We start from the raw sequence: 27,725 nt of genomic DNA on the forward strand, positions 1-27,725 counted from the left end.
AAATTTTATTGTATTTTATTGTATGTAAACATTCATTATAACGGTACACTAGTCAAGTGGCTCGTGAAGCGTTGCTTTACATAATCTACAACTAAGTCCTTATACATTTCACACAGAAATGACCGAAGTGCAGTGATTAAAATATATTAGTGCCCATACAACTCAATTGCAAACACAAAGAAATGATTCATTTTACTCGGAAGATTGAAACAGAAAATAACGCTCAAAATAATCTGTAAATTATTCAGAGCTTATCTGGACATCTAGGCTCCAGCGCGAACAACTGGCACCGAATAATGTACATTTAAACTTCCAAGCATAAAATTAAAGATAGTCAAGCCGTTGTAAAACTAAATTTCTTAAACCGTATACGATCTTGTCGGCACGATACCAAATAAGGGAAACAGAGCCAAGAGAGCTAAAGAAACCGAAGTCTTCAAGAGACAAAACATGAGAAATGGGAGACAATTTAGTCAGAAAATGTACAGGCAATTTTATGGCTCTCATTTTAACCAAGATAATTCTTTTCAAGATTTCATCAAATTGCTCAAGTATACCAACAATGTGTCAGTCCTCAAATAATGGGGATCTAAGCAATTCAAAATATGAACGTAAAGGCAACGAGGAGAAACTCTTGAATGCCACTCAATGCACGCTCCTATTGTTCAACAAGTAATGCACTGCATTATTGAAACACGTTTGAATAATTGGACTTGTTTCGGCTGTAGGAACAACGGCAATAGCTGGGGAGTGGCAGTAAAATAAAGTAATACTTGATAGGCAAGAAGAAACACAAGAAATACCGGAGAGTTATAAATCATCAGTGATACCGTCGAGGAGATTAACGTGAAGCAGTCGCCAGTCTCGCGTACCTACGTTTTGGTTCGATCACCAGCAATAATAAACAAAGTGCTAACAATAATTGATTTGTAAGTCGATTCAATTCAACCATATTCTAAGCATCCTTGAGAAAATTTTCGACTAACTACAGACAGACGCAACCAACAGCTTTCATTCAGCTCATACCTTTCCCAATAAAAACTTGAAAATATTGTTTCTTAGCAATAATTATTTACAAAGTATTTACAGCGATGCACACCCCTGGATCACTGTTTTCCCTTCGTATCATGGAGACATGAAAGTAAACATCCATAAATGAACCATTTAAAAAATCAACTCAAGATCAAGCGTGACCAGAAGCACGAGTTGTCAGCACGTGGGATGAAACCGAATACTGAATTAATCACTTTAGCAAAAAACTTTGGGTAAAAAAATGCAAAATCGGAGGAAAAGACTAATTGGTGACAGAAACAATGTGTATCGATTAAAGACGATTAATTTTGCCACATATTTATTGATTTGAAATGAATTTTAAGCCATCAATAAACATTAAAAAAAACATCTTGACTTAGCGTGAGTGTCCAGCTAACCGATACAAGAGTGTCCAGCTGACGATGTAGCTGGACTCGACGTTTTCTATAAAGATACGAACTTTTGCGGAATTTTCTTTGCTTTCAAAATAATGGTGAGCACGTAGTAAACGAGTGACATTGATATTTGTTATCACTTATGTCCTTTCTTCTTTACGAATGAGATAGTTATCAATATCAAGTTATATCCAAGCTTCAAGAAGTTGTGTCTAAGTTCCAACGAAGAAACTCGAATGAGTAACGCAGCAGACGCAATACAAGAGATAAAAGTTTTGAAATAAAAAACGTTAGCAAGATGGTTCATAAGCATGATCATGTAAGCTTGTCCCTTCACATGACCGACCGGTAGTCATGACAGTGCTAGTAAAATGTCACTTTAGAACTTTCATTTATATCTTCACCTTAATGCAATTTATAGTGTCCTCGCTTTAATGCAATAGAATTTGTATTTTATTCGAATCGAAAGCCGTGCCTGAAATTCAAGGTCTATCGGATGCCACTTTAATGCAATGAATTGTGTCTTATCGCCGTGTTTGAGTGCCGTGACTTTATTCTACTCCTCTGAAGGAACTTCAACGTGAGGGCGATGCACTAGCGGCGGGGGTAGCATCAGATACTCCCGTGGCGCTGGTGCTGCTGGATGAGCTGGTAGTTCGACTGCGTCCTGCCGATATCGAACGTCCTCTCTTCTGCCTCCGTCGCCCACCTGAATCATCCCTCGCGACATCTCCGTCAAATTCCTCGTCACTGGACGAGTCTGAATCACCTTCCCACGTGATGCCTTGGAAACGAGTCGCTCTGTTGGACGTGCGCGTGCGACGCGTTAGCTGTACCGAGTCGTTACCACCGGTGTTGAGGCCTTCTGTAGTCTGGGAGATTTCCGAGGAGGACTGGGAGGACGTTGACTGGGAGCTCTGAGTAGGGAACGCGCGTGGGATAGGCATGAAGGATGGCTGGGAACTGGGGGAGCTGGGAGGGACGGGGGACAATCGGGAGTTTGGAACGTCAGACTGACTGGATGACGCCTCGTCCGATGCCCTCACTTCCCGGGTTGCTCTGTAGTACCAAAAGCGAGACATCATTACAAGAAAAAAAGTTAAATGAATTGTAAAATATTAATACCAACACGCTGTCTGAGTTATAGCGTAATATTATTGAGGTTCAGAGACTGAATTCCCAGCTATTCACTTCTATTCTGCAAATATATAAATACTCTGTTACAGTAAATAAAAAAGAGCTCGCGTAAATTTTGAATATGAAACTAATAGGAATAGGAAATTACAATGACAATGAAAGCAATGAAATATTGTTAAATAAAAATACGACTCCTCTTAAACGAACTTCGCGTACCAAAGAAACACCATTAACAGACAAATCAAGAACCCAACAAAAACAAATGTACGGAGCAACAGCAATCATTCACGCACAACTTTTTACTTGCTTATCTGCGTAGCGTCACACATTCAACGGCAACACAAGCGCTCAAACAATAAGCCAATCTGATTAGAAATTTGAATGAAACTCCAGGTGAATAAGTAGAAGTGTTTAGTCAAGATTAAGTGGTAGTAGAAAAGTCAAAGCTAGATTTAAAGTGAAATTAAAGTAGGTACGACAAAAATGTCCAAACAAGAAGTAACCAGAACTATTAAAAATCAGAACTATTAAAGCAAGTAAATTGACAAAATTCCTGGCTGTAACTATCGCCCAACAAAAAAGACGTTTTAGCGCAATACCAAATTCATAGTCAGACATGCAAAGAAACGCGGACAATTTTGGCGAAGATTAAGTGGGGGAACTTGAAACAATGTGAGGAGTGAAACGTGCGCACTGCAACGTGGTGTGAAAAGATTTAGTGACACACTATACCGTAGTGTTACGAGGGCAAAGACACTACACCGCAGTGGTCAGAGGAGGCAAAGACACTACACCGCAGTGGTCAGAGGAGGCAAAGACACTACACCGCAGTGGTATGAGGCAAAGACACTACACCGCAGTGGTAAGAGTAGGCAAAGACACTACACCGCAGTGGTAATAGGAGGCAAAGACACTACACCGCAGTGGTAATAGGAGGCAAAGACGCTACACCGCAGTGGTAATAGGAGGCAAAGACACTACACCGCAGTCGTCAGAGGAGGCAAAGACACTACACCGCAGTGGTAATAGGAAGAGGCAAAGACACTACACCGTACGCGTTATGAGGTGGAGAGCAAGAGACAACAGAAGGAGAGGAGGCAGGAGCTGCAAGCAGCGCGCTAGCGTCACCGTCAGAAGGGCCACTACCGCCGTTCACAGTCGCAACGCTCGACCCGTTCGAGGAACCTGCAAAACAGACAACCGCCTCAACTCTATAGAACTCCCATTTGATCTGCGATACATACGTTTAAACTTGAACGTCATCACCATAACACACACGTATTATCTCTCCATTCACAACAGAACCTAAGTAGCCAGACACGAACTTCTACTACAAAATGACTGTATGTAAAGATAACGAAGACAGCTAAGGCTAATAGTACAGACACGTTTATAAATATCATACTACACAGGAAGAAGAAATAAAACATTTATTCCGACGCTAAAGTGATGTGACCAACACGAGTGATGAAAGGTGGCTACGCTTACTCAATGATCAATAATTATATAGTTTCCTGAAAAATGCTAATAAATGATAAAACAATAATGATGGAAATGAGGCTGGAAGATATGCGTTTGAAAATTGTGTAGTGCATGCCAACTATAAGCACTGAACTATGGCGAGTTCAAATACTATCTCAGTAGTACACAAATGACAGTACAGCCCGACATAAGTTTCACCATAAAAAAACGTACATTCTTAGTGCTTGGTTTTTACTGTGGGATAACTTAACATAGGTACTTTACGGATGCGAGAACATCGAAGACAATTATTCAGACCTAGCATTGTGAATTGTGAATACTTAGAAACCCAGGCAGCACATTTCCATCTCTCCATTGCATACACACCGCACGCATCATACCAACGAGGTTTACCGGTGAACGTGGAAATGAAGAAATTTAATTTAAACTGCAATTCATTCGACCCGTATGAAAGGCAAACAATATACCAAAATAGGTTCATGGGTAATATTTTAGAAATAGAAATTTGAAAGGTAGTGGAGTGGAGTATCGCAAAAAGCCACGTATTGTTTAGAATAAAGTGAGAGTAGAAATTTAGCACAGATCATGCATTTCAACAAGGCAAACTGGGCTACGTGCATGTGAATGCTTTAGAAAACATGAACTCCTCTGACGGAAATGGCGAAGTAGATTCGTGTGAAGTGTAACGGAAATTTCACGAAGAATAAAAAACGGATCACTAGGAATTGTGGAATAAAATCATCACCACAAAAATAGGCGGTTTCACTTTGTACTGCACTTTTATGAGGGAACAACAGCTAAGAGGATAGAAAAAAGATATCAAATGGAGAAGGGGTACGTTCATCACGAACCATAGTATATACGTGCGCGAAAGGGATCGAGTAATCTTCGCGATCCAATCATTTAACTGACATCACTTCTAGGCTCTCATACGCATAGAAACGGCCGAGTGACCGTTAAATTCGTGGCAGTTATTACATGTCAAAGGATACTCGAAGTAAATTTAGTAGTTCAAGGGTAGAGCAAGTCTCGAGTCGTGCTTGACCTGAATGTGTGGGCCGCGAGTCGGCTAGTACGAAATTTATATGCGGACGTTAGTGGGAATTGTCCGGAAAATACGTTAGGTTCGTCATGGTCATCCCGACGCAAATATTCGAGAAATTTAAACTTAAATTTAACCGGTACTCACATGTCATGGATTTGCGGAAGATCAGACGCTTGCCTGGATCCACTGTCCCCACACTCCAGGAGTCGTCAGACTTGGCTCCGTCTGCAAAGCGAATATTGTTAGCACTTCTCACTGTACGCCAGGCGCAGTACCGGTAGTTCGACTAACTCGCTCGAAGGGAACAACGAACAAGTGTCGATTATTTACGAGTAATTGATATGATTATTTGTAGTCGAATAATTTGTAAACTAATTTCTCAAAGCAAATTTATTATATTCCAAAATGCTGTAACGTATTGATCATTTCAGAAAAATCTCTTTTGCAACATCCTTCAATCTAGTTAAACTTTTTTAATAGGAGGCAAAAATTTGCGAGCCACTAACACCAGTTGCAATGCACGAGTTTTATTATTGGAAGAAATTTTACAACGAATCCCAATAAGTGCTTATAACTGAAGACTAAGTAGAATCATATCTAGGAAGACGGATGAACCCATACACTACTCAAGCATGCACAGTTTACGCACAACGTTCAATAGCTTAATCCAATCCCTATCATATCATCTCAATGAACTTTAAAAACGCAACTCACCAGGATTAAAAAATTATCATAGCTCAGCCAACGCCCTGATCTTGGTAGACCAAAACCACTCTGCGCCATCTGATTTGTTCGTAATATATCGAGCCACCTTTTTGGCCAAAAGTCACTTCGAACGCTCAATACTTTACATAAAAAATATTACATACAACACTTTCTCAACCGCCTCACTCATTTTGAATATCTGCATAGCAGTAGCCACGCTAGGCTCTGCCAAACCAAATTGTTCACTTACGACTGTGCTGCTTCCGAGTCAGCTTATATTACTACAAGACAATTCAACTTCGAGCTAAAATCTCCTCGACATCAGACAGGATTAAATGAAACTCAATCTATCAAAGACATGGTTGGTAATAATGAACGTCATTCGTCAGTTATCACAACTCAGAGATGGAGCCCATTGATGCAGTTGATAGGCTCAAAAGCTTACTAGAGCTTGGCAACAAGCTGTCTTGAATCAAATGGAAGTAGGAAACAAAGACACAAAGCAGCAAATCCCTCATCAACAGGGTCTTGATCGAAAGGACATTGGCCAATTCCAAATAGAGAGAGACTAAATGCAGACTAGAGCATCTATTTCAAAGAGATACCGCAAGCTCTTCTACAGCTATAAAAAATACGAGTTGTCCTTTATAAAACACTATATAGCAACAATCAATTGAGTTAGTTGATCGAACGTCATGTTGTGGAATCAAAATCCACAAACGCCATACGATAGCACAATAGCGACTGCACCTCATTTGCGTACGTCTAACACACCGGAACAGATTTCGGCTTTGGTACGTTGAAAAATACCTTACAAATTGGTTTCTTACAACTACAAAGTTCCACATTTCAATTGAGAAACAATTATGCAACTGACACGAATGGTACTGCTAAAGAGTGACCAACAAAACAGGCCGTAACAATGAGATGAATTCAATATCATTTTACACGCAGCATCTTGTCAGTGAAACTTTTTTTCACATATTTAGCAAGATGGGGGGAGAAAGATACAAATATTGAGCGTACCAGTGCAGTACTCATCACAGGCTGGACGAATAATAACCTCATTCTCATATTCAGAGCAATGAACTTAAACAAAAACTATTTAAGTCGAGATAACGAACTACTTTCAAGCGCCGCTCTGCAGTATCGAGCATGAAACAAGAGATTCAGCATCCTCGAATGATAAAATATTTGTACAACCTGACAGGTACAAAAGGAAATTCGCCTTAAAATAGAGAATTGTACATCGGCAAATCAGCCATTAAAGACTGAATTTCGCAGCCCTTATCTAGAAACAGACCGCAGCAATGATAGAATTTATTTTTATTGTGTGTAAAATGGATAGATTTTCGTATAATTAACACCAAATTGGGATTTTGACTCCGAGTCGTCAAAAACAGGAACGCATCTCAAAATAAACGGGAACGATCCTCAAAATAAATAAACAGCCTTTTGAGTGTTGCTCTTAACGGTAAACCTAATACTTGACAATCAATACCTGACATTTACCAGTCAGCATAGTTATCCACACCTGATCCAACAGGCGAATGAGAGACGGGGGTGATGGTAGCGACAGCTGCTGCAGTAGATGACGCAGCGGCTGCAGCAACAGCGGCAGCATTTGATGCAGGAGAGCCGACAGTAGGCAGGCTTCCGTCAGCGTTGGTGGCGAGAACAGAGGTGCCAGCGGGAAGCTGCGCGAGGGAAGATGCGACGCTAGCGCTGATCACGGGAGGCGGTAGCGGTACTTGGTGACTCGGGGTCATGGGGGATGATTCAGTGACGCCAACAGGAACCTCGTTGTTGCTAGAGAGGCCTTCGGGTGTGGGTGTGGTAGCGGTGCTATCGTTTTTGTTGCTTTGTTCTGATGGAGGAACACCGCTGGATGCGAGTGCAGGATCGTAAGGTCGTTTGGCAGGAGGAGGTTGTGCGTCGTCATCTTCTTCTTCATCGTCGTCATCGTCATCTTCTTCGCTGGAAGTCTCCAAAGTAATTATTTCGACGTTGGAGGAGGCTTTCTTTTTCGCAGCAGCTTCACCGCCACTGGGTACCTCCTCAACCACCGAATCTGTTCAATAACTTCTCATTAAAATGCGCCAGTTGAATTAAACTAACGAACATATTCATGAGCAGCAATTGCAAATGTAAACTTTCATGACCTACAATTTTAAAAGATGGGAAACAAATCGACTACTTCTAGCCTTTTATGAAAAATCTTAATACACAAACCAGCCAAATAGTACTCGCCAGATATCAACTACTTGTTGCAACGAGTTCCTTAACTAAAATAAAACTATGGCATTATAACAAGAGACTCTACTTGAAAAAATTAATTTCTTTCCAGTAAAAAGTTTGAGAATGAGAAATATGCAGATTTAACGTACCATCAATGAGGACATTATTAGTAGGAGCCGCAGAAGGTTGGGTTGGGGCGGCATCATCATCGCTATCACTGAGCGTCTCAATAGCTACGATGCTCTTGCGCTTCTCGGCCTGGGGCTCAGGTCGCTCTTTCTTGGCTACCAGAGGCGTCCAGGAGCCGTCCTTGTGTAGCGTCACCTCGTTGCTTGTCGTGTTCAGGCGCAGCACGTCCTGGAAATAACTAAACCACAGATAAACGCTACTATTAGTACCATACAAATTAATTATATTTGGAAACTTTCATGGAATATATGCATATATGCATGGAAACGTTCATCTGATGCGGATTACTCATTATGCTTAAATTTATACAGGTCAGGATGCCTAACTCTTAAGGTAAACATTACATAAAAGAGAAACGAACATGTATTCAAGGACATGCATTTGTTGGGCTTCTTTGAGAAAATTCATATGTGGAGTATCACGCAAAATATTTATATCAGAAGTTATCTCTGAAAAATATATAGGACTATACTGCAGCAGGACGAATATTAAATTTACATATAATAAAAATGAATAAGCATTCCGTGAATGGTTCGATCATAGATGAAGATATATTAATAACAATAGTGAAAAGTAGAGTTAAAGACTTTTGATTGGAATTTATTTCAAATTTCAGAAATATTATTTGTCTCGTGCTCCTCAGGCTTCCGCATAGTTGCAACCAGTAGTGTAGCAAAAACTGGCATTTTCGTCACAAAATTTCAACCAAACTGTCTGTATATTGTCAGGTGCATATGATCTCTGATACTTCGGAAAATACGGTCATAGTTGGTCCTGATTTGCCATATAGTTTCCTTTTTACTTTTACTTTTAACGTTGGCACGTTCATGTTGCAATCATATAATTTCAGGATCTTTCAAGATCAAAGTCGGTATGTAGCCATCTTAGTAGGTACATAAAACTGCAATACCGGTATGTAGAATATTCACATAAATTTCTAGATTTGTATCGAGTTTCAGATCAATGTGATCAGAATATTTTTCAAAAGAAAAGTATATTAATTACTAAAGCCAAATAATTCCAAACGACAAAACTAGTCAGAAGTTGGGTTCACGTTTAAACCACAAGCGGTATTTGCCACTCACCCATCGATAACGAGAGTGTCATAGACAGCAGGTTTATCGCAAACAGGACAGGTCCATGTGGGCTTCCTCTCGTTCATTTGGAGGTAGAGGGAGGCATCGAAACACTGCAGGTGGTTGCACGTGTTAGCTCTGCACGGCAGCAACATGCGCATTTTGCCGAGCGGGCACATAAGAGAGCAGCGCAGAGACGTCGTGGCGATCTCACAGTCTCCATCCTCATTCAACTTCTGCTTGACTGCACAAGTAAGACAATGATTTGGTTGCTACGAAAGTAAGGTTTGATGAATTTTTCATCTTAAAGGAAAAATAGTTCATATATTATTACAAATTGACCTAATTAAACGAAAAATAGCCATTAAATTTTAGCTTTACAGGCAGCTTTCTTCCACTTACAGCAGTTGGTAGAAATTAGTGTACAATTCAATATGCTAATCCCACTCAAATCTCACATGACGAAGAATAGATGAATTCACTAACGTTTTGAGGGCACTCGATATACACACCAAATATGTTAACACGTTGACTACGTATTGGTACATATGCGTACCACGAAATGTATTCTCCAGGAGGTAGTGGTACATAATTCAGGTTGCCTGAAATCGGCCAAATCCGAGAACAAAAAAGGCCAAAAAAAAAGGCCGATAATTCAATGTATACTAGTTTATTTGTAGGTTCCGCTATAAAAATTCCATCTATTTTCTTTTTGCAGTAATGAAATTCAATTAGGAAGTACCCCTATCATAAATTTTAGCCGGCCAACGCAATTGAGAAAAACTAAGCCACGGAATTTGTCCGGAAAAAAAAATGAACGTCTAGCAACCCAGCTTAAAAAAGTACAAAAAATGAAATAATTGTACAAGATGAAGCAATCGAAGTCAATGTGTTAATGATTACAGCAGTTGGTAGAAATTAGTGTACAATTCAATATGCTAATCCCACTCAAATCTCACATGACGAAGAATAGATGAATTCACTAACGTTTTGAAGGCACTCGATATACACACCAAACATGTTAATGACTGAATTCACTAACGCTTTAAGGGCACTCGATATACACACTAAACATGTTAATGACTGAATTCACTAACGCTTCGAGGGCACTCAATATACACACTTAACGTGTTAATGACTTACTCAGTGAGCGAGTGAAATCTGCAATGCGGACGCCCTTTGATTTGAGGCGGTGCAGGAGGTCGTCTGAAGAAAGCTTCTGTACAAGGTAAACCGAAATGACGTAGCATCGGCCATATTCTGAAGCCCATGACACCTGCACAAGTTGATTAATGTCAGAAATTTATCTCCAGTTCAATACAGAATTGGTAAAAAAAATTCATCCCCGATGACCTTGGTGGCTAACAATGAATTAATAAATAAATCAATTAGGAATCAGAAAAAAATAAATATCGAAGAAAGGATTAACTGAAGAATAGGTTGGAGGAAATGAATGCACTCAAAGGTCAAGCTAAAATGCTAAATAAAAACTTTGACAAGAAGAAATTATATCGTTGAGAACATGATACTAAAAAAGGTAACATGAATAGAACTGCGCTAGAATGATGCATTACAAAATAAGGGTCTTTAATAACCAGAAGAAACCTGGACCAACCAAACACAAACGCTGCACCTGAACTCTGTTGGTGACCGTAGGAGAGATGCGACAGAGAGCCGTGATATTCACAGGACGGGACGGTCTCTTGGGCTCAACGCCAGGCTTGCTCGTCGGAATAGGACTCTAAAAAACAAAAAGATCAAAATTTATGCATGTATGTATAGGAATATACGTATTATTATATAATTTTCATGCAACAGAAAGCAAAGAAGTATGAGAAAAATAGGAGCCGCAGAAGAGAGAGATGCGACAGAGCGATCACAGGATAAAGAAAAATCAGTCAGTATTCACAGATCACTTCTAACACACATACTGAGATCTCATTTAAAACTGATTCTGCTAAGGAAATGTGCTACCCACAGGATAATTTTGAAATAACTATTAACTTCAATATCCCATTGATGCTTTAATTTAGCGATTATTTTATTTAACTCGATTTTCAAAATTTCATTAGGGATTGCAGTAAAATTCTAAAATCTATAGATGAAAACTGGATAAATAATTTAATTCAACTTATTACACAATTTAAAACAAATAATTCCATTTTAGAAAGATCACAAACCTGAACATTGTAGTCAAGTTTTCCTGGCCTGAGATCGCGCGAGTTAGCAATTTTGTTGGCCTGGTGAGGCGTGAGGGAGAAGTTAAAGCCAAGCTCCTGGTAACGCCCTGATCCTTGAGGGGCTGATACAAACAATGGAGCAATAATTAATCAAGTTATTGTACAAAATCATTGCTTAATGATTCATTCATGTTTATTAGATAAAAAGTGGTCACAATTCAAGCACAAAATGTATACGAGTTTTTTGACAATATTCTGAACTTTTGCCACTCACCAAGAGATGAAGGCTTCAAAAGCTCAGCCAAAATATCATAGAAGGGAAGCTTCTTGAGTTTAACATCAGGATTGATGGGGTAATTGGCTGAAGAAAGTTGCTGGGCAGAGAGCGCTGCAGCAGATGCTGGGTAAGTCATGGCAAGGCCAGCTGCACTTATTGCTGCTGAATAGCTTCTCTGTTGCTGTGATGATACTCCTGCAGCAAAAGATACACATTTTTAGACAAGTAATAACGAATTGCACAGCTTAAGTAATGCTCAACAATTAAACAAAAAACTAAAATCCTGTAAAATATGAATCAAACATACTTGTAGAATTTTAATGAAGGAAGATTTAGAAAAATACAGTATCTTCATCTTTTTCTTACAAGATGGGCTCATTTATAGAATTCTCAGATTGACAAATTTCTAAAATATTGAGTGAATTCATTTAATAATATTCACCATTAAATGTTTTAGTGCATTGGTCCAGTATGCTCATTATGCAGCTTTAACTGAATGCCTAGACAACTCCATACATACAATTTCACAAGGCATGGTAGAAACATGGTGGTAAAAAACATAAAATAAGCTCAGACCCTGAACACCAAGTACCTGTCTGCTGGGCATAAGCCATAGTGGAGAGGGGCACAGAAGGGACTTTATTTACATGCAGGCCGTGTGGATTTGCAGCTCCTCCTGCTCCCTGAGATCCTCGAGCTCCATAAGACATCACTTCAATTCTGCACATGTAAGTATGCAAATGAATTCAAGAATAGCCCTTGCTCAGTTTAAATTTCTTAAAGCTCAATGCAAAAGAATTATTTTCCATAACAGAAAGGACATTCAATAATAAGTTTTATTGATCATGACCTGTAATATTTTAGGCAAAAATCCCAAATATGACATTTCTCCAAATTTAGAGCTCAGTTTCTAGGTCAGAATAACTAATTCAACTTCCCACACTTAAAAGGAAACTGAAAAGGGTTACTAAGTAAATAACTTGCTATACTCTATGTACAGCCAATTTCATAAGAAAGGACACCAGGTTTTTTTTTTCAAATTACTAATTTTTTATTTTTAGATTATGCAAATGATGGAAAGGCCAACACTGGGCAAAGAAATGAAAAAAAGAGTGATGCATGCTTCCACAAAATAATAGTTAAATAGGACAAATTGGTAACTAATTTGAGCCTTACTATTGTGAATTCAAAACTGTGAGCCCCATAAATCAACATGATCATGTACAAGTAATATACACCATTACAAATGAGAAATCTTGCAGCATCTAATGATGGTTTATGAAAGCTATTCTTACTAAGCTGACCAGACACTTCCATTGCACAAGTTCAATTCCAGGTATCAAGCGCCAAGGTAATATTCATCATGATAAAAGATAAAACTACATTCAATGCTTGAGGGTTCCAAGTAGGTAATGATGATGTGACATGTGGGGCCAATAATTATACAATGACAGAAATATAAATACATCTATGAAAATTAGTCAGTACATTGTACTATGGGGCTGCTAATAAAAAGGCCTCTAGAACAAGCTAAGAAGCAGATCAAATTAGATTGAAGCCAACATCACAGTAAGAGAAAATGAACAGATACAAAAACTGTGTCACGCTGAGACACATTACCCTAAAGGACCCGCTGGCTGCAGCGATGTATGTCCAAAAGGGCCGACCGGAGCTACAGCTCCAGCGGCCGATGATAAGCTCTGAGCAATTATTGACTGGGAAGTCGAGATCGACGAAGCACTATCTAAAGCAGCTTGCCTTGGAGTTGTACGTCTTGCTCCTTGCTGCTGTTGCTGTAGCTGCTGGGCAGCAGCAACATGCTGTCTCAGTTCTTCAGTAGAGCGCCTTGTGCGTGGCATAGGATTGGCAAAGGAAGAGTTGGCATCTAACAATTCATAGGTGAAGCTCAGTGCAAAGACCGTTCAATTTGAATAATAGCAATCAGCAATTTCTTTCTTCACCTTGGCTGATTAATTAATACATCCAGGCATCCAGCAATCCGCAGTGAAGTAGTACTACATGATCAAGGAAAGAGAAAGAACATAGGTTATGTTTCTTCATCAGTTCAGAGAAACCTCATCAATGCATAACTACAATATGGTACTTATTCCTCAAGCAATTTCAATAAGGTAACATACCATGAATATGCTTGTTTTTTGAGCAAGTTGACCAAGAAGCAGCACTGATATGGTTTTCATATATATTTAATGCCACATATATTATATCAGATGATCACAAACAATCAAAAACATTTTGAGGAATATTCTTTTCATGGAAGGGTTCAAAATAAATGCTGCAAAGTTTTCACTGCACTGGATTACTTTAAATTTGTTTTCAAGAGCAAATGAATTTACAACACAAAATCAAAGAAAATGCAGCAAGAAGAAACAAATAAAGTACAGTATCATCAACTACGCTCAAGCTGCAGAAAATCTTCTCAAGAGATCATTTTGAAATAAAATTTGTCCAAAATTCATGAACTATTTGCTGTAGTCTGGTCATGATCTGGTCAGAACTGTATGATGAAAAGTAGGAATAGACATTCTATGATGAAAAGTAGGACTTTTGTAATACAGCTTTTTTTTGGGTTGGCATCTATAAATCTCATATCTCAATTCTCTGCTTTGTTTAATAACAAAGGATAAAACATCCATAAAGAGACTTTATTAAATAAAATGAAGATTTAAATACTAGGAAAATATAGATAGGTCATACCCTTCCTCAACACACTGAAGCTAGAAGAAAATGTACGATGACAAGATGTGACAAAAAATAATGAATAAATGAAGAAAAGTGGAATGGCAATGTGTAATTTGAGGAAGGATCAGTTTCATCTTAACAGCTATTAAAATTAAAACAAAATTGAAAACTCAAACATGTGGCCCATGGCTCAATACTGATATGCATGTGACGAGAATTAATGAAAGAACAAGGAGCAATCTAGCTTTAGTTACTGAAAAATAACTAATCAGAACTAATTAAGTAAAAAGCACACATGAATTAGAACATAACCATTAAATATCATGAAAGTCTAACTAGAATGGAGTTTTAATGAAGGGTTTGGCAAAATACTCTCATATCACAAAAAGATGAATAGTTAAAATCTCTAAATATACCTAGTCCCAGTTCCACCAGTCATTACCAAAGATAGAACAAAAGCCATTCAGATGGAATTAAAAAATACAGAGAAATTAAAAAAATTCTAGAAGCCTAAAACATCCCTCACATCAAGAAAGAAAGATTACTTGTATTTTAATTTCGATTTAGAAACAAATGAACACTACAGCAGACATCAGCTAGTTCTTGTGTAATAAATTCATTTTTTTCTTGACAATTTAGGGAAAATTCAATAGAATAGGGGAAGTCAGCAGGAGACAATAGACAAGATGTCAATCTAAATTGAATGCAAAATATTTTACACCTGCATGTAGCTATGCTCAAAGTGACAAGTAATTCAAGCAACATTCATCCAAACTTGAAAAGATACCAATATCTCAACCTGAAGCACCATATGTACACATGAACCAATTCATGCACATCAAATTCACATTTCCAATCTTGGATCATCATCAATGCCATCATTCCAAATTCCAATTAATATTGCTAATTTAAAAAAGTAGAATACATACATCAATGAGATCTCTCAAGATGGTATAGTCAAGTCATTCAAATCAACATGCACTCATTCAATTTGGCTTTCTAGAATACATTGAATAGATCTTAAAAAATTAAAAATGAACTCAATACTAACAGTGACAGTTGTAGGCTTGTAGCTGTTATGCTACAAGAATACAAGATTAAATAATTTCTACTTCTTACTAAAATCTTTCAACTGCAAATAGACATTACTGATAATTTTTAAAGATTGTTGCCCAATTGTAGTTTCATTAATGATTAGATAGAAGGTAATTCATCAAGCAGGAATCTTAGTGCTCCAAAGGTGGCAGAAAAGCTCTAATATCCAATTAATGGCTCAGACAGTGGATATATTCCATACATTAATGGCAGAGCAGGCATTTTACACTAATTTTTTTAAACCCATGACTAAACCAGTAAAGTATGATGTTACTGAAACATTATTAAGACACACACACCTTGTGTGAGATTTCATTAGTGTGCATTTTTTATTTTTGAAGTTTGTAGAGTTTAGTTCATGTTAAGATAGTTTAAGTTTAAAAATCTAATATTTATTAATGAGCTCTAAGTTTTTCAGTGCAAGACAATATTGTAGTTTATTTACAACCTGCAGCTCTTCTTTCAAATCAAAATAGATTTTCACAATGACAAAATTCAGCATTGAAAGCAACCATAATTAATTTGATGATAAAATTTAGGGGAGCTTGAAAATTTGAGTAAAATTAAGGAAAGCGTGTAAATTGGTTTAGTATCCTTTACAACTAACTAATTATTATATTGAGATTTTTAGTAAGCTCAAGCAGAAGAGTTTTAACATGTTGCAACTTGCAAGTACCAGAATTGTGAACTGAGGTTGGGTAGATCCTGCAGAACAATTCAAGATTTAACAGATAGGTACCAATATTATCAAAGATTGATTTAGTATACAATTTTCAGATCTTCTTACAAATATGCACCTCAGTCCTCAGTAATCTCTGGAATGCTAATTCATAACAAGATACAAATTTTCAAGTAGTTCAGGAAATAAAAAATTAACTGGACTTTAGGAAATCTTTTGTTTATACAATGTTTTAATTTCCAAGCATGTTAATAAGCAAGGCCGGAAAAGTCCTATTTTTTGATATATCGTGGCTCTAATATCATATAATTTTAGTAGGTATAAAATCTTGTGGCACAAATATCAAATTTTTGTTTGAATGAAAAAAAATTGCGGTTTGCACTTCGCAAACATGTCATTTAATAAAATTTTCAACTTCTGCAATCTGCATTACTTTACGGTTCCAACCAAATATCCTGCAGAACATATAGTATCATCATTCATCGTAATGTAAACAAATATCCTGCAGAACATATAGTATCATCATTCATCGTAATGTAAACAAGTCAACCTAACATTTCTTTGAAGATTGCGCATAGTTGCGGTTACATCAAAGCGGTCAGACTGCATTAACAAGTGTTCAGCTCACAGTAAAGATGAATATTGTTGCCATCTGACTGTTTTAGGGTAAAATGAGAAATTTGGGGTAACATGTGCATGGACTTTCTAAATAAATTGGCAGCTTGTATATGGCTTTTTATGGCCAAAATATGAAATTCATGGCTCAAAAAAATGGAATCATGGCACAAAGAAATGGAATCATGGCTGGCAAATCCACAAAACCACGGCTTGAAAAATTCAGTTGCGGCTTGCCAAGTAGATATATTCAATGCATGTTAATAAGTCTGCATGGTAAATGCACCATATTCCGACACTGTGGGTAATTCCAACACCCCTCAACTTCTTCCTTTATATTAAGCTTGGTCTTAGTTCCATGCATGCATAGATGGTCAAAATAGTGACGTCATACTATTGCATGCCAGATTTCCGCAAAACACTAGGTTTGGCAGGAAAATGTCAAGATCCTCAGGGCAAAAGTCGATATCACCTAGTGAGAACATCGAAAAACGAGTCATAGTTGATAGTTGACCTTGCTCTACCAAATAGTGATAAACTGTTTGTGTAGAAAGAATATTATGGTTTGGGACTTGTATAAATCTGCGAATATATTAGGAATCCTTTAAGTATACTTGTATTTGCGGATTTTAAGTGGTAAATAAATTGTTATATGATCGATTTAAGAGAAGGTTTTAGACACATAAAAACTAATTACAATTAACAGCTTGGAATTAGACACACACACAGCTCATTCCGAACTGTGTCGTATTCCGATACAGCTCACACAGGGCATCGGAATTACGAATTACGGTTTTGAAGCGTTGTCAGAATTAGTCTCACAATATGCCAAATTTAGTCACACACAGCGTCGAAATTCAGCAATTTTGTAGATTTGAATTCTAAAGGCTTTGAAATAAATGGCATTTTATGTTTGAAATAAATGGCAGTTTGTGATATTTCATCATTGCTGGCGTGGTGTGTAGTGTGGTGTTTTGACTTTTGAGAGTGACATAAAGCAATCAGAACTCAAATTGCGCATACGCCATGCCATACGGTGATCTTTTTAGAGCCATTCATTTCTTGCTACATCCTTAAAGCATCGCAATATGGTGTATTTACCCTATTACAGGCAACACAAGCAGGCATTAAATTTATTTACTTTTTGAGCCATGACAGGTCACAGGTGCTTTTCTATCATATTTAGAGCCTTGAGTGTTGAGATTCCCACTAGAAGTCCCACTGTCCCAATTCATGCCAATTAGTAACAAAATTGAACAACCAAGTTGTAAGATTCCCATTTCTAAAATCTAGAAATAAAAAACATGTCACTGTAGAGCTGCAAGATTCTAGTATTGAGTAGGAGATACCTAAACCAATCTTGTTCTTGTAGTTGTAGGCTAGGTGAATAAGTTCAGGTCATAATGACATGCAAAATTCAATTTTACATGTCATAATTCAATTTTGCATGACAAAATTGAAAATGACAGACTCCAAATTAAAATAGGTAGGTAGACTCCATCAGTCCACCTGCAGCCTGCAAGCAACTGGTAACACAAACATCGAAAGAAAATTTGCCGTTTACACCAACATGTAGGCTAGGTAGGCTAGTCATGTACTAAAATGTAAAATGGCAATATCAATTGGAAACAGTTGCCAGTGGCAGTTGGAGTATTTGGACCAGTCCTGAATTGAAATCCTGTATAGGCCTAGCCTATAACAGGGCTAAGGCGTAAGGGCTTCCCAGTTCCCAGGCTCCAAAGTTCCCTTAATTAACTCTCAGCCTCAGCCTCTTGGGTCCTTTCCTCACGTGACAGTCACATCCCAAGTTTAAGTTGAGCGTTTAATAACACTACAAATTTCCATCATAGCCTAGGCCTATTCCATGACAAACAAAGCTTACATAGGTACCTAGCCTACTTCACTTTCAGTTCAATCTGAAATAATTTTAGACTTGACAAGATGTATGATTTTTATCTAATCGCAGCCGCGGTGATAGTGATATTATTGACGGAAGAAGATGATGGAAATTTGTAACTAAATATTTAGGCCGTTAGGCGTTAGCCTATTACTGCCAGTGAAATTGGTTGACTCGTCTGGAAGATCGAAGCTTTATTTAGGGTGTTAAGTGGCATTAGAAGACAATAAAAGATATTAAATTAGTGCTGGCAAATATCTTAATGTTAAATACGTATTAAAATTACCTTTCAAGTGACGTAAATCGACGAAATGGTGGATATGTGAGCTTTTCCGCAATTACACGAGTGCAGCCTCAACTCTCAAGCTAAGTTCAGCACATATAGCTTGAATGCTCATACTCATAGCTCTCCTACGGATAAGATGCGATACATTACGCTTTCCGATGCTCGTTTGTTATTTTAGGGAGTAAGTTATTATGAATTAAGTAATAGTTATTTCAACACACTTTGAAACAATTATCATATTTATGAAGGGCAAACGAACATCAACCTGCAAATATGATTGAGAATATATTACATACTTTAACTCCTTCCAAGAACTCGCAGTATTGTCTGGTATGCATGCTGCATGGGTAAAATCACGGATTTCAACCATGGGTAAAATGTTGGTACTGCACATTATTATTTCTCCACAAATCGTCAAAGTTTATTAGGCGTGATTTAAAACTTGATATTCCGTCGTTCTTTAGAAAAATTTAAGACTTTTACAAGTGTTTTGTTGGTTCCCTGCCAAATGAGTAAATGACCATTTCTGCCAGTCTTCACGAAACCGCCGACGAGTGAAGTTTAGCATAATCGTTCAAAGATGTCTAAACAGAGAGTAGGTAAACACTATTTCTAGCCAAAAGTCAAATCAAATTTAGATTCACATTTAAAAATGCATTTAGTTTTTCTCAACAAGCCTGAGAAGTATACTTCACTGTTAAAATTGGACTGTACATGGAACGTAATACGAGAACTTGTAAAAGTATTACTATTAGAAACTGATACTGTTGTCCTATTGCCGCATTGGTTAGAATTTAATCAGGATATACAGCCGTACATCTATTCTACTCTATTTCTTTATTCATCTATTCTACTCTATTATCTCTATAATCTATCTACTTTATTTCAAATAAAAAATCTACTATTTATGACGAACTTTCTCAATCCCGTATGAAGAAAATTTCTAAATATTTTGATGCTCAAATGAATTTTCTTATTTGCCGCATCTCTAGGAGGCGCTATGGTGTGCTTTAGAAGAGCGTTCATGGAAGGGAAAGACATTGGCAAGCGTGACAACTCCCGCCTTTGTCATCCACAAAGACGTAGTACAAAGGAACTGTACAAGAATGTTACAGACGTGCCTTAGTCTGGGTGTGAAACTCAGAGCCCAAACCAAGACCCACAAAACCATGTAAGTTTAGACAAGTCAGAGAAACATAGTTTTCTTAGTTTAATTCATGCAATTTTATGTTGAAAGCCTAAATTTGGAAAAAGCTCCTCCGCTAAGGTCAATTCATGAGTTACGTACTTCATCATAAATGCACTGCATGCATTATTATCTCCCATAATTTTCACATATTGACTTCGTGGACTTTGAGCATTTTTTTTATTTAATGAACTGTTATATCAATAAAATATTCACATGTACATCAATAATTATGATTTACAGCGAAGGCATAGATTTGCAGACGGGAGGAAGCCGTAGATGTCTAGTGAGCTCTACCCTTGACGAGTGCGAATTCTTGGCAGACCATGGATGTGATGACGTGCTCTTTGGCCATCCGCTGGTGGCTCATCACCTTCACAGAGTGACGCGTCTCACCAAGTAAGAAACAAGCAGATCTTTCTCCGAATTATACAATTGATCACTTTGTTGCAAGTAGAAATTTCGCTACTGTCTATAAGTGCATAGAATAGAATAGAAGTGTCGGCATTGAGGAAATAGGGCCATGGCCTGTTGCCGATCATGTATTATGTTCGATCATGCATTATATTTATGGGCTATTCATGTGAAGTTCAACACCTTATATGAAGTATTTTTCAGGAATCTTCCTAATTCCCATATGAGTCCGTGTGACCTTATTTAACGTTATACATGTAAGTGACCATGAAACTTGACATGCGTATTCTATTATTATATTCTGAATTAATTTGTTTTGTTCATTAGAGCACTTGAAGAATTCCATGTGATGGTAGATAGTGAGGAAGCTGTTCAAGTGTTGACCGACGCGGCTCCTCCAGCAGGCAAACAATGGTCTGTTTTTCTCAAGTTGGATTGTGGCAAGAAAAGAGGTGGGTGCACTACTAGTAATGTTAAGGTTCAATACAATGATTGAAGCAGATTATTTATCGAGTATAGTCTGATGAAGTTGAAAATTTTGTATTACTCTTTCGAAATTTGAGGCTCTCGCCCCAATACGTCAAATGACGACACGTCGGGTCAAGCTTAACATTGTAGGATAAAAAATCAGTAAATCGTGGCTCAACTCACTGACATGAATACGGGATGAAGTACGCAATTAGGATTTGCAGTTATTGAAATTTTCTTCATATTTATTCACGCGAGTTTAGACCGGCCGCATAAACTTTATTTATTTTTTACTTGCATCCAGTCCTTGCCCACTGTTTTCGGCCCTGTCTCTTTGAAAATTATGGCGGGGTGGCCCAGTGAAAGGTCGAAATTTCCCAGTGGCAAAGTAATCTGAAAGGCAGGGTGGCCCAGTGGTTAAAGTTCAGAGTATCAGGATTGGCGCAGAGAGGCGCGGTTTCGATCCCAGCTCTGTGCGCCAGTTTCTGGTCAGAATCGGCGAGGAGGCCGGGCGGTTAAGCACAGCAGAATTGTGGCAGCGAGTTGCGAGTTCGAGACCGCAAAATGCTGTGAATGTTCTGCGATGTTAAGAATCGGCGACAGGCCTACGGCCTAATTATGGCGGGGTGGCCCAGTGAAAGGTCGAAATTACCCAGTGGCAGGGTAATTTGAAAGGCAGGGTGGCCCAATGGTTAAAGTTCAGAGTATCAGGATTGGCGCAGAGAGGCGCGGTTTCGATCCCAGCTCTGTGCGCCAGTTTCTGGTCAGAATCGGCAAGGAGGCCGGACGGTTAAGCACAGCAGAATTGTGGCAACGAGTTGCGAGTTCGAGACCGCAAAATGCTGTGAATGTTCTGCGATGTTAAGAATCGGCGACAGGCCTACGGCCTAATAAACGCTGGAACCGCTATTAATAGTATTAAAATTATATTTTTTACTATTAGCTTTTTTACGACCAATACCCGGACCAGATTCATATGTAATAGGACGATACCGGTACTACTTTATAATCGCATTGAGCTGTGTAATTAATTGCTTAGAGCATAGTTATGCAAATTCATTTTTGTTTTGTTTGAATAATTATCGCTGGATTATTTTAGGTCGTTTGTTTTTTATTCTGCCTCTTTTAGGTTTAGGTTTGAATGTCGCACTAACGATGGAGCTGAACTCCGAAACGTTTTCCTTTATAAAAATATGGTGAATTTCTATGCCAACTTCTTTGTTTTTAAATTACTTGCAATAATCCTTTGAATGGTTCTGCTACAGCGGGTGTCTGGCATCAGGACATAGAACTAGGCTGTACAATAGTGAAGAGCTTAACGAGCAGCAATAATATAATATTCCGGGGCGTATACACGCACTGTGGAGACACCTATGCGGCCGCCAACATGCAGCAACTGGAGGAAATTCGTGACGCTAATGTCTGTGAGTGCGGATTTTTAGAATCAAATTTGAATAGACTTTTTAGAATAGTTTTTTAAGCTGAGAAGTTTTGGTGACTTGGAATTTTTTCATTTTTGTTATAATAATAGAAGTAATTTTAGCAACCAACTTGAAAAAATGTGAATATTTAAAACAAATAATGAAAAAATATAACTCAGTACTCACTGCAGTGAGTGACAGGACAAACGGACGGACAGACAGACAGACGGACGGACATGACGAGCACAATAGTGCATTTTTTCCATAAATGAGAAAATGCGCTAAAAACAACATAAATGAGTATGCTGTCATAACCCTTGAGGGTGTTTGGCCAGTAACTTGCTTTGCACTGTCGCTATCTCGTATGAAGTGTACTTGAGCATCGCGTTGTGATGATAATTAATCAGATGAGATGTGATATCACGCCGCGATGATATTTGAAGATAACGAAATGCCGTTGTCTAGTGCCTCCGTAATAATCAGCTTTATTCATGATATTACATCGTGCTAAGGGGCAGCTTACAATGCGTCGGTGCCTTTTCACCATGATGCGGTCATGCTAAAATGATCAATAAATTATAATGCTTGTCTATTTTATCCAAACGGAAAAACTTTTATTAAAAATTTCTCATTTTCTCACTTATGAAAAACAAAATTGAAAATCTTGAGTAGGAAGAAGTCGATGAAAATGAATACAAATTTGCCTAATTGAAATTTTTTGTCCCCAGCAAGAAATGTTTTACATTTGAATGCTGAAACGAAGTAATGTATTGCATGTTCCCTGGCTAGCTCGGCTGCTGGTGTTCGTGAAGGCCCTGGAGGCGAGGTTGGGGGTGGTGTGCCAAACCGTGGGGGTAGGGAGCACCCCCTCGTGTTCCAACCCCTCACCCCTCATGGCTCAGCTGACCGAGCTGCACCCTGGCAACTACGTCTTCTACGGTCAGTAAAAGCGGTTTCTGATGAAAATTTATATTTTGCAGATTAGTTATTGGTGACCTCAATCATTTCTGTTCCCATATTTATGGATGTTTCTGCTTTTTCAACCGCCATCACACTATCTATTATATTTCGTCTTATTTGTGAACTTCAAAGGGTCGTAAGTTGCTGCAAATATTGCTATAGGTACTGCCTATATTTATGTAGTTGATATGCTGCCCCGTTATTGTTTATTTATCTCACGATATTCACCGAGGGATTATTTCAGTTCCCATTATTGTCATCTAATAATGACATCTATACATACTTCGTTTACCGTAGGAAAATTATACTTAAAATCAATGTCTATCTCCTTTTATATCATGTTGCTGGCGTGTTCTGATGAGTGATCGCCTGGCTCCCGTCGATAACTTTCAGTTATACCTTGTCACATTGGTAAAATCTTTTATCAGTGTATTTGATATTAAATTTAATTTATTTTGTGATTTTTTTTTATAATACATTGACATTCTGAATTTGTCAGTGTTTTATACCCAGATGTATCAGTGGACTTTTGAGGTACAATTATGAGTTATAGCTGCCTCCCTCGTGAAGGCTCGTTTGTATGTAAGCATGACCAGATTCACAGGAGGTCTCTGTTCGTTTCGGGCCCGGACTCGGCATGAGAACAAGCGTCGTCTATTCCTCGGCCTTGTATATTTAAAGATAATGACGATGTTTACTGCAATTTTCTGTTATAATTGGTTTCAAGACTTGATTGTGATGTCAGAAGCACCTCCCAGCCCAATCTCTGTTAACGGAAGTTAAACGAATGTGATGCTGTTAAGAAACTTCAACTTATTTCTCAGTACACGCTTGAGATAAAAGAAATGTAGTCAATCATTACTTGATTTTTAAGTCACGAAACGATTTCACGACGAGGTGGATAAAATGATCGTTTTGACTAAATTTTGTATGTGACTTAAATTTAAAAAATTTTGTATGTGACTAAATTTTGTATGTGTATGACTTAAAGTGACTGAAATGCTATTGTGCAGATGTACAGCAGCAGCTACTGGGCAGCTGTGCACAGGATGATATCGCCGGAGCTGTGGCGACCAGAGTAATCGGCCACTACCCGCACAGGAACCAAGTGAGATGTGCACAGATATTTCATCATTGTCTTATCTAAGCAAGCATGGCGCTCAGCAGGAGTATCTATTGCAAGCCGATTGCGGTTGAAGTTATAGCAAATGCGGACGCTGAATGCGACAAATTAAAAATAAATACATGCCTCATTAATTGGTTAGGCATTTTGAAAATCGAGCTTTCGCTTCAAGAAATTTCATTTGATTGAATATTTTTTTAATTTTCGTTGATTACTTTTAGTGTCTTACTCGAATATATAGCCTGCTGAGCAAAATGAATAGAAATTGTTCGTCTTGAACAGTCACGTGTTGTCTGACATGTTTTTTGCAAGCAGAGAAGTAAGTTATAGCAGTTAACAGCTGATTAAATTATGAATATTTTCATTAAATGCCCTAAATTAACGTGTATGAATGTACACTCATTGCTGCAGATGCTGATCGATTGCGGCTTTTCTGGCCTCACCAAGCAGGGCGAGGGCAAGATGCCTGCCGCGGGCTACGGGGTCATCAAGGGGCATCCCAACCTCAGGTCACTGAGCAAAATAACTTTCCATGCAAATTTTCTAACTTAATTATTACTTTAATTGATAAAATAATATTGAGTTGAATGTTTATAAGTTTTTCAACAAATTTCACAATGCTTTTTCATCAGGCTACGCTCGCTTGACCAGGAGCACGGGACGGTGGAGCCAACAGGCGACGAGGAGCTGGACCTGTCTCTTATACACATCTAGATGTGTATAAGAGACAGGTGCAGTGGAATATTTGTATCAGAGTATTACCAAAAATGTTTATCTCGGACATTGTCTATTGACAATAGACAATATCCGAGATAAACATTTTTTGTAATACTTAAAAAAAACTATTGTGGAATATTATCTGTGCAGTGGGATATTTCTAATTGAGTACCACTATCAAAAACTGTTTATATCATTTGAAATTTATATAAATTCAGAAGCCTGGAGGAAATTATCTATTGTGGAATATTATCTGTGCACTGGAATAGTTCTAGGAGAGTAGGACTACCGAAAACTGTTATGTCATTTGAAATTTATATAAATTCAAGAATAAATAATTAAAATTAATGAACAAAAACTAGAAATATATAATGAATAAATCAAAAATTTTATAACCGAAAATTTATAAATTAATGAATTTATATATTATATTATTATATTCCATTAAGGAAAAGTTAGCTCTATGATACAACGCGGTTCATCTGCGGGGAATGAGAGAAAATGACCTCATGACATGGATAAAATGATCGTTTTGACTAAATTTTGTATGTGACTTAAATTTAAAAAATTTTGTATGTGACTAAATTTTGTATGTGTATGACTTAAAGTGACTGAAATGCTATTGTGCAGATGTACAGCAGCAGCTACTGGGCAGCTGTGCACAGGATGATATCGCCGGAGCTGTGGCGACCAGAGTAATCGGCCACTACCCGCACAGGAACCAAGTGAGATGTGCACAGATATTTCATCATTGTCTTATCTAAGCAAGCATGGCGCTCAGCAGGAGTATCTATTGCAAGCCGATTGCGGTTGAAGTTATAGCAAATGCGGACGCTGAATGCGACAAATTAAAAATAAATACATGCCTCATTAATTGGTTAGGCATTTTGAAAATCGAGCTTTCGCTTCAAGAAATTTCATTTGATTGAATATTTTTTTAATTTTCGTTGATTACTTTTAGTGTCTTACTCGAATATATAGCCTGCTGAGCAAAATGAATAGAAATTGTTCGTCTTGAACAGTCACGTGTTGTCTGACATGTTTTTTGCAAGCAGAGAAGTAAGTTATAGCAGTTAACAGCTGATTAAATTATGAATATTTTCATTAAATGCCCTAAATTAACGTGTATGAATGTACACTCATTGCTGCAGATGCTGATCGATTGCGGCTTTTCTGGCCTCACCAAGCAGGGCGAGGGCAAGATGCCTGCCGCGGGCTACGGGGTCATCAAGGGGCATCCCAACCTCAGGTCACTGAGCAAAATAACTTTCCATGCAAATTTTCTAACTTAATTATTACTTTAATTGATAAAATAATATTGAGTTGAATGTTTATAAGTTTTTCAACAAATTTCACAATGCTTTTTCATCAGGCTACGCTCGCTTGACCAGGAGCACGGGACGGTGGAGCCAACAGGCGACGAGGAGCTGGACTACTCCAAGTATCCAGTCGGCTCTATGCTCTTCATCCTCCCATACCACGTCAGTGCAAACTGCATAGCTTGATTCTGTCTTGTGTTCGTTCCTGGTATTTCAATATTTGTATAATATATTTCATTGTTCACCATGCTCTTCATCCTCTCCATATCATCGTCAGTGCAAACTGCATGGCTTGATTCTGTCTTGTTTTCGTTTCTGGTATTTCAATATTTGTATACTATATTTCATTGTTCACCTGAACCGTAAATTATTTGTGCAACTTATAGCGGTATTCGTCTATTGATTATCGGGTGCACATGAAAACAATTGTCATTTATATCGTTCTGACTTGTCTATCATTGGTGGAATTTCCAGGTAGTTTGAATTTCTAGAATTGTATACAGACTATATTCATCAAGTTTTCCTGAGCCAAAAAATGTTTAAAAGATTTAAAGATGTTTAAAAGGTTTTTGTTTGTTTGTTAATGTTAAAAAATGTTTCAACGTTTTTTTAGCGCATTTTCTCATTTATGAAAAAAAATGCACTACTGTTTTTTTACTCGGAGCAGTCGTGCGCAACCGCAGCACAGTACGGCGTGTACCTCGTCGTGGAGGACGGGGTGGTGATGGAGGAGTGGCGGCCCACCAGGGGCTGGTGAGACGTACAGGCGGGGCGTCGCTAACACAGAACCTAATAATAAATTTGTTTGTCACGAACACTGTTTTACTTTTGAAAGTTTTGAATCCTTGTTTTACTGCTTGAATTGAGCAACATCCTGCTATTACGGAACCTAATGAGCTCGTTTTCTTCTTGTTAGAAAAAAATCTCGAATTGTTTGGTTATTGTTTGAGAAATGAAGATTCAAGTTACAATGCCTTTCATGACAACGATACATTAAATGTTCTTATCATGCAGTCTATATGCGTGAAGCGAAGAAGAAAAGAAATTAAGATAGGATTTTTAATATACTCTATCTATTTTTCCGGTACT

The 27,725-nt window shown here is 37.9% G+C and overlaps 2 protein-coding genes across 2 annotated transcripts; one reads left to right on the plus strand and one right to left on the minus strand.

Moving 5' to 3' along the window:
* Nucleotides 1-19,252, minus strand: LOC108683174 (E3 SUMO-protein ligase PIAS2-like). Its single transcript, XM_047882970.1, has 13 exons — nt 19,029-19,252; nt 13,377-13,771; nt 12,349-12,476; nt 11,754-11,951; nt 11,480-11,601; nt 10,933-11,040; nt 10,443-10,575; nt 9,309-9,543; nt 8,184-8,401; nt 7,331-7,867; nt 5,236-5,316; nt 3,620-3,749; nt 1-2,486 (listed from the first exon to the last, which is right to left on the minus strand). Exons 2-13 carry the CDS (start codon nt 13,613-13,615, stop codon nt 2,003-2,005), a joined length of 2,613 nt encoding a protein of 870 aa, XP_047738926.1. The 5' UTR covers nt 13,616-13,771; nt 19,029-19,252; the 3' UTR covers nt 1-2,002.
* Nucleotides 19,132-27,441, plus strand: LOC108683158 (D-serine dehydratase). The gene is made up of 10 exons (XM_047882913.1): nt 19,132-19,623; nt 20,021-20,199; nt 20,458-20,613; nt 20,956-21,080; nt 22,362-22,520; nt 23,307-23,456; nt 24,491-24,585; nt 25,012-25,109; nt 26,690-26,798; nt 27,304-27,441. The coding sequence occupies exons 1-10, from the start codon at nt 19,609-19,611 to the stop codon at nt 27,391-27,393; spliced, it is 1,176 nt and encodes a 391-aa protein (XP_047738869.1). The 5' UTR covers nt 19,132-19,608; the 3' UTR covers nt 27,394-27,441.
* The last annotated feature ends 284 nt before the right edge of the window (nt 27,442-27,725 follow it).

This window comes from Hyalella azteca, unplaced genomic scaffold (assembly GCF_000764305.2).
Source record: "Hyalella azteca isolate HAZT.00-mixed unplaced genomic scaffold, Hazt_2.0.2 contig1557, whole genome shotgun sequence".
In the NCBI taxonomy this organism is placed as follows: domain Eukaryota; kingdom Metazoa; phylum Arthropoda; class Malacostraca; order Amphipoda; family Hyalellidae; genus Hyalella; species Hyalella azteca.